The sequence below is a fragment of the Sphaeramia orbicularis genome, chromosome 7 (assembly GCF_902148855.1).
Source record: "Sphaeramia orbicularis chromosome 7, fSphaOr1.1, whole genome shotgun sequence".
Taxonomy (NCBI): domain Eukaryota; kingdom Metazoa; phylum Chordata; class Actinopteri; order Kurtiformes; family Apogonidae; genus Sphaeramia; species Sphaeramia orbicularis.
Window position 1 is genome coordinate 21,571,169 of NC_043963.1, and position 7,886 is coordinate 21,579,054.

The 7,886-nt window shown below is 39.0% G+C and overlaps 1 protein-coding gene across 3 annotated transcripts in view; it reads right to left on the reverse strand.

Annotated features, from left to right (window-relative positions):
• Positions 1-7,547, reverse strand: part of mical1 (microtubule associated monooxygenase, calponin and LIM domain containing 1) — a 36,694-nt gene extending 29,147 nt beyond the window's left edge. For 2 of the 3 annotated variants that reach the window (XM_030139027.1, XM_030139028.1), the window contains exons 1-9: positions 7,379-7,545; positions 6,768-6,849; positions 3,405-3,715; positions 2,590-2,797; positions 2,347-2,454; positions 1,792-1,887; positions 1,463-1,618; positions 714-814; positions 201-458 (exon numbers count right to left, since the gene is read on the reverse strand). In XM_030139027.1, coding sequence (XP_029994887.1) covers positions 201-458; positions 714-814; positions 1,463-1,618; positions 1,792-1,887; positions 2,347-2,454; positions 2,590-2,797; positions 3,405-3,662 — 1,185 coding nt within the window. In that variant the 5' untranslated portion in view covers positions 3,663-3,715; positions 6,768-6,849; positions 7,379-7,545. Of the gene's footprint in view, positions 1-200; positions 459-713; positions 815-1,462; positions 1,619-1,791; positions 1,888-2,346; positions 2,455-2,589; positions 2,798-3,404; positions 3,716-6,767; positions 6,850-7,378 lie in introns of all 3 variants that reach the window. The other variant, XM_030139029.1, reaches the window with a different exon arrangement.
• Positions 7,548-7,886: the final 339 nt, after the last annotated feature.

Consider the following 7,886-nt stretch of genomic DNA (forward strand, 5'->3'; position numbering starts at 1 on the left):
TTATGGAATGTCCTTTACAGTTGAGAGCATTTTTTTTGTTTGTTTGTTTTGTATTTTTCTCAAGTGAAGGTATGAAACTCTTGTCCTCTATTAATAACAAAAATACATTGCTAGGTCTCAAGAGGATATACTAATACTTCTTATGTAGCAATTGTCTCAACTAGAGCAAAACCACACTAGACTAAAACATCACAACTTACCTCTACTAGACAATCTCCGACAAGACCCATCAATAACTTCTTGCCTCTCCTCTCCCTGACCAGTGAGGCATTCTCAGCTCGGTGCATGCAGGTGAAGTCAAACATGGCCACGTCTCTCTGGCCAGCGTAGTTCTGAGCAAACTCAAGGTCAGGCAGTTTGCCGCCTGTAGAAAAGTAGGCAGCATCATGGGCGTAATGGCACAAAGCCTCATAGTCGACATTCGCAGGAGCAAGCAGTTCTTCTGCATCACTGTAGTCCTGCAATGACAGAGAAAGAAGGGTTTCCTGGTGACTTATGGCACATTTTCTGCAGCTAATTAACTCTTTTAGACTTGGTTTACTCATCTACCATCTAAGCCAGGCTGCAGAGAAAGAGTACATGATTGACAGTCGTTCTCTAACTAGGGCACCTGCTCAGTTGCTATGGTTTGTTTCTTTTCGTTACTGGCCAGAGATGAAGCTGGTGCCAATACGAATCACACTTTTTCTTGGTAATAGATGTGCTGTTCTCACCTGTTTAATGACCCCCTTCTTCAGCAGACTCTTCTTCTTGGCAGTCATGACAAAGTAGTGGGTGTCGTCTTTATAGTAGACAATGTTCTCCAAATCAATACCTGGAATGGACAAAAGTGAGAGGGCATAGTGGATATAGAGCAAGACTGAGACCAGTGTAGCTGGGTGGGAGAATTAGGAAGACCAAGAGTAATTTTTTCTATATTTTGTAGTTTTTTTCAGAGTGATGTTTTCCTTTTTCCTTAGCTTTATGCCTTGCTCCTGGTTTAAAAGGAGAGTAATACTATAGGGAGGTTAAACCTCAGCCTGAGTCTCATCTGAAAATGCTGCAAAGTTTCAGAGAGGAAGGGTAGAGTGCATCACCTTCGACGCCGTCACAGGAAATTAACTCAGGATTGGAAAACAGATTAACAGTTTTGCTGCTCTTTCTCACTTCACACTGTACCCAATGTGACAGTGTGAACATTTGTTTCATACCCTCACGAGTTGTGATCAGCAAAGCACAACAAAATCAAAGCGGAAACAATAAGACTCATGCTCTTATTAGAAATATTAAGGTTTATTGACTTTACTGCATAATAAAGTACATGTTCTTATTTAATGCAGTAGGTTACTCTAAAGAAAATGATTCCTTCATTTCTTGCAATGATTTTTCAACAAAAATGGAATATTTTGCTGCTTTACTGCATAGTAAAATGTCCCTCTTGCAGGTGGTTCAATATAGTTGTAGATAAAATATGGATTTCTACCTGTCTCTGTGAGCAACTCTTGGAAAAACTTCTGGTTGTAGATGCGAGCCACACCGCTGATCTCTGCTACCTGGGCCTCAGCAGCTGTGTTTCTGTTGATGAAGTTGGCTGTTATCCCGATAGCCAGCTTACCTCTCAGCTCCTTATGCTTAAAGCCTGAGCGTTTAAGAAAAAAGAGAGAAGGAAACAAGGACTGTGAAGACCGACACCACCCACTGCCTGTTAGCGTAAGTCCTTACAAAATTTCTTTAAAAATTGTGTGCACGCCCTGTTGCAACAGTGGGAACTGAACTGATTTAGGCATGTGATTGTGTGTTTGTCTGTCTCACCATCAGGGACAAACCTGCCTCCTCCAGCAGAAATGAATACATCAAACTGGAAGGCTGCAGCAGGATGGGATGTAGGCTGCAACTTGGCCATCCAACCTGTCACAAACAAATCAGACTTTTATTAACAAACATTTTCAAAACTTTATTAATATACTGGTAGTTCATAAAACAAACATCACTTCCAATATACTGAAAAACATATTCAAGTCTGTAAAATTTGGGAAAAATCATGCTGATATTGTGGAAACATTAAAATTAGGCAATATCATAACCATAACAACTCATCGAGGCAAATGTACAGATTGCATTTACTGTCTTTCACTTTGCATGTCATGTCTTTATTATGGAGAATGACTGAACACAAACATAGAGTAAGTTTGCATATTCATACTGCTTATGGCACATTTTTGTATTCAGTTAAATTGCAGGCTTTTGCAGTTGTATACAATAACTGCAGGCTGACAATGACATTGCAGTTACAGTTGTGACTGCAACAGTTGTGCAGGACTCAGGCAAAAGAAGCAGAGCAATTTTTAGTTTTGAAAATGTAAGTACCATTATCTCCTGAGGGCTCAACCAAGCCCTGGAACTCCACTCCGGTATGCACCTCCACGCCGAGAAGAAGTGACACTTTCAGTAAAATCAACTGCAGCTGACGGATACCTGCAGACACACACACACACCCACATATATTACTTGGAAAAATGGTGTGATGTAACTAGGGATATTAGACATGTCAGTCAGCCAGTGCAGGTTCACTATTAAAAAAAAAAAAAGCATTTCTTGATGCAGACTCACTGATGTGATCCAGAGACCCGGTGCAGAATTTGCCATAAAACTTCTTTGCACCAAGTCCGCGAAGATCATAAATAGTAAAAGGCCAAAGGTGGAGAACATTGTTTCTGGAGAAAGAGTCTCTCTTCTCCAACACCACCACCTGAGCCCCAAGCAACGACAGCTCAATAGCAGTTCTTAACCCACATGGTCCGGCGCCCAACACAAGACACTGAGTGGGAAAAGGAGGAAAATAGTCACTATCCAAAAAATGTTCAACACAACAAAAAGCAGTTAGCACCAAGTTACATTACGTCACAATTTGTGTCTGACACACAGATAATCAACTAAATATTCAGTACCCAATTTAGACCAATTACTATGAATATCAAAATGATTGTCAATTCAAATCTAAAACTCAGGAAATTCTGTATGACAGATGTAACAAAAGACTGAGCAATCTCTTTACCATTAATTACTCTGATAGTATGGTATCAGTGATTGATGGATTGAGCTTCTCTGTGTTTAAAGCACTGTAGATATTTTTAGACTGTATCTAAAAACTGGGGAAAAAACTGAATCTGTTATACAGCATTTTAAATTGGCTAGACACAACAAGCTACCATCCATCATACTGTCACAGGACTACACAGTATGGTTATATGATTAACTGGACTCACCAAAGTCCAATACACAACATGTGTCATCATGGAAATAACAAGATTTATCACAGTCAGATATTACTCAACCAAAAACAGGAAAAAAACACAAAACCACAGACTACCTTCCAAATGCTTAAAAAAATGAGGAAAAGGTGAGGTATTACTTGCTGTCCATACCTTGTTTTTGGTGCAGGCTTTTCCTTGCTGGTAATCTTGGTGAGATGCCCTCTTGTCCAACTTTGTCCAGAGAGCTTTGGCCTTCCAATAGTTCAGTCTTTCCTTAAGTTTGGGGTAGAAGGTCCTGAAATCCTTGGGATCAATGTTCAGTTGTTTACAGAGCTCAGCAAAGTGGTTTTTGACATCCTTACATGTCTGCGCTTGGATAAACAGATCAAAAGTAGCATGTGAAGGGTTGACAGGATCCTGATCTGCCATAGTAGAGGATGGCAAGGGGTTCTGCTCCTTCAGTCACTAGGTTTGATGGTTAACTGTGAAACAGGCAAATACAGTATGGTTTTAGAATGTCCTGCCTGGAGAAAAACCTGATGGAGGCGTTAAGGTGATCAAAGTGTATGAAGCCCTTTGTTGTCTGCATTTATAGAGGTGGTCGAGTCTTACAGAACCTTCTACCTACTGTGCTATAACTGTGGGAAGTTCCCACCTCTTGCCCTCCTAATTATAGTCTGTGTGTTTTGAACGGAGGACCTCTTCAGTCACCTGGTTGGGTGAGTCATTACTGAACTTCCTCATTGTGGTTTCTGTGGATCTCAGTATCTCTTTTTTATGACCGCTTTGCAGCCCAACACTGGTGTGTCACTCATACAAAGCCCCAGGAGACGAACAAGAAGGGGTTTCAGTAGGAAAAAACACGTATTACAGGAAGCACATGGGTGAAACACAGCGTGAATATAACATTTCCCAGATGTCTGACTGCTCTAGTTGTTGTGTACCACCTCATAAATGAAAAAAACAACAAAAAGAAGCTATATGCCAAGTGTGAGAACAGTCAATATGACAAAATAATATTAGACCTTCAAAAATATAACAATGATACAGAGTTATACAAACTAACAGGTCACAATTTTCTTGTAGTAACTGCGTCATTTAATGAAATGCCAATATAACAGTGTTTTTCAACCTTGGGGTTGGGACCCCACGTGGGGTCACCTGGAATTCAAATGGGGTCGCCTGAAATTTCTAGTAATTGATAAATTAAAAACAAAAAAACAAAAAACGACTTACTAATAAAAGCTATATGGTGAGTTGACAGAGACAATCCCAATACATAAAAGACATGACAAACTATGAGTCTGAAACTGAAGCACTGTGGTACTGTTTATCTTTCAAATGTTCATTGTGGTCGGTTTCAGATGCTGCAGCTCTTTCATAATTCATAGTTTGAGTTATTGTTTGTTCAGTATTAATTGTCAGCCTTGTAAATCCAAGCTGGACTGACTGTACATATCCTGACCAAGGAAAATAAATTTCTCACTTTGTGCAGTAATCTACAACTGGCTTTTCTGCCTCCGTCCATAATAATATACATTATATAGACTAAATGTCGTCTAAAATTAACGTTTATTTGCAACATAGTATAGCAAACTATTACATGATCAAAAACAAATTAATTTTAGCAAAAAAAAAAAAAAAAAGTCTCAGTTTTGAATGTCTGGGGTCGCCATAAATTTGTGATGAAAAAATGGGGTCACGAGCCAAAAGAGGTTAGAAACCACTGCAATATGATATTAGTTAACAAGGCAAACTATCAATGAAATAATTTTGTTAAAATGTAATCTTTAGATTATGTCATTTATTGTCTTATAAATATGTAAGAAAATGTCCAGGAAAACATTATAAAACACAAGGTTACGTCAGGAAGTTGCGTGTTAAGTTCGACCAACAGTCCTAAAGCTTATGTCATTCAGTTTGGTTTGTCATAGATAAGAAACAAGAGCAAGCGCCTTGAAACGGGAAGCTGGTAAATGACGTGACATAAAGATATGGCAGGTTGAGCAAAAGTACTAGATGAACAGAGGGTTCAAGTCACAGCCATACAAAAAGATAAATCTCTATTATTAAGATTGTGATACTAGAAAATAAGGCCCAATGGAGCTGCCCAGTGGCCGTCACATCTGACACATGTATTTTTACAAACAAATGTGTGTAAATCAGTCACATATAGTTAAAACTGATGTAATGAATATACAATTGTGAGACTAATCTGTCTGAAATATGAACTGATATCTCATTAGCGATTATATATATTTTCAAAACCACTTGCACTATGCTTTCATTTTGAGTAAATATCATACTCAAACCCATTCTACACTCAGTCTTCCTAAAATAATTGTACCATTTCTTTTGAATGTCCTGCACTTTCATACTTTTCAAGCCTGAGCATGAAATCTGCAGAAATGTGCATGCTACAGTATGTGTCAGGGTAATATCTGTGGTCAGTAACATTTCCTGTAACTATGCATGGGTGTCACTTCCTGATGATAAAGTTAACCTTACAACATAGCAGCTTGCATCTACTGCCAATTCTGCAGACTCCCCCTGAGATACATACTGAACAATTATGTGCAAAACCCACTTTAACAAACAAGTGAGGGCAGGTATATGCTTGTATATGCTTGTGAAGCGTGATGGAGACTGTATTAAGCCCAACATTCCTATCTGAGATTCTGAATAAACTGATTATTGATGGAATTTAGTGGAAAAGACTGATAAAGAACAAAGAACCATGCTGAATGTAAAGCACGGTAAGGAAATAAAAGGTGCTTGTTCCTTTATGTATATTACAATATTGCCTTTCACTTAACATCATCACTAAAATATGTTCCTAAGAACCTAAAGGAAGACTCAGGGGGACATGGCCTGACAAATACTCTTTGTAGACATCCAGAGGGACTTAAAATATACCTATCTTTCTAATATAAAATCATTCAAATCCAACTGCAATGTACAGTTGTTTGACGTGTGGCTTTAGTGGTGACATCAAAAGTCAGGAAAAAAAAAAAACATTTCCTGCACGTCGATTTAACTTTGAAAACTCTCCTAACAGGCTGAGAGTGAAACCACTGTTGTAACAAAAAGGTGGCCTTTGAAGACCAGACAACCTGTCAAACTAAAAATAACTCCACTGTGGTTTTTATTTAATTCTCAGTGATGTTGCTGTATTCATTTCTGTGCTATATTTTCTGCTTTAACTAGCTTGAAAGGCATAATAGTAAGACAGCATAAAAGCACAAACTAGTTTCCCGTGGTTATTATTACCTTTTGTGACACTGCTATATTTAGATGGCCGTGCTGAATGTAAGTGTGTATCTGTGACAAACACACACACACACACACACAGACACACACACACAGTCATCATCATTTGACTTGTCTTAAGCAATTCTGGTAAAAGTCAAGTTTAAGCAGGAATGCTGTGTACAAGATGAGTCCTGCTCTGATGTAGATCAGCGCCAACCAGGAATTAAAGGTGAATTGACCTGATTTCTCCCCGAGCCAGTGGATTGGATTGGCTTGACCCACCTTATTACATGTGTAAGCTCTGTGCAGTTTGTCTGGCAACGCTGTGTGTATCAGGATGTTGGATCAAACACTGATCTCCAGCCTGGCAGGTTTTGGATGGAGGAAAACACGAGTTAAGAGGGAAAGAGAGAAGAGGAAAGAAAGAGATGTCATTTCCTGGGCTTATCACACTGCAACAGACAAGCACTGATGCATTAGAACACAACCTTTCAGTTCCCACAGTTTACAATTAAAGGAAGCTGAGACTAAAATGAATCAAACATAAGGTGTGGCAGCTGCTGCAGTAGCATGTTATAGAGCTTAGAGCCAGATTTTTACAGAAGGAGCTCTGTGAACATATGGTTACATAAAGCGACTTAACACCCTCACACAAATTCATTCATTTAAGTTTTTTCACCATAAAGGAAAACTATTCATAGAAAAAAAAACCCACACTGAATAGTAACATAAATAAGAAACCAGTCTATAATTTCGGGTAGACACACAAGCAACACTACAAACTTTAGAACTTAAAGAAACACAGTGTCTCCGTATGAAAACAAAGCCTCAATCTTTTCCTGACAGACTACATTAAAATGTGGACATGTCGAATTAAAAAAACGCGTCCTTACGTTATATCACCAGCTCTGAAGTCGCCCTGGTGCCTGGTATCCGTGAAACTGTATCCGTGGTGTCGTTTGCATGTTTTTTTTCTTTGTTTACAGGTAAAGTGAGTGGGCTGCGGCTCACCTGCGCCTCGCGCCCATACAAACGCAGCCTCTTCCGGGACTTTCTGGTAAAGCTACACTGCACGAGCGCCAACGCACGTGACGAGCCGCTAGGTGTTTATAGTGCAACCTGCGAGCATCAAAAATGGGCAAATGTAGTCCACGGTACACAGAAAGGGCAATTTATCTCCTTCAAATTAACTTTAACTCTGGTTTATTAGTTATCACAAACAGAAAATCATAGGAAGCGTTTTCATATAGGCCACAGAGGTTTTACTCACTGCAAAAATAAAGGTATAAAGACATTAATCGGGTTTATGAAACCGTTATTAAACATATTTGGAGGTGGTAAAACTGTTCAGATTCTCAAATTATGATGACACTATTATTATTATGAACCATAGGAGCTAAT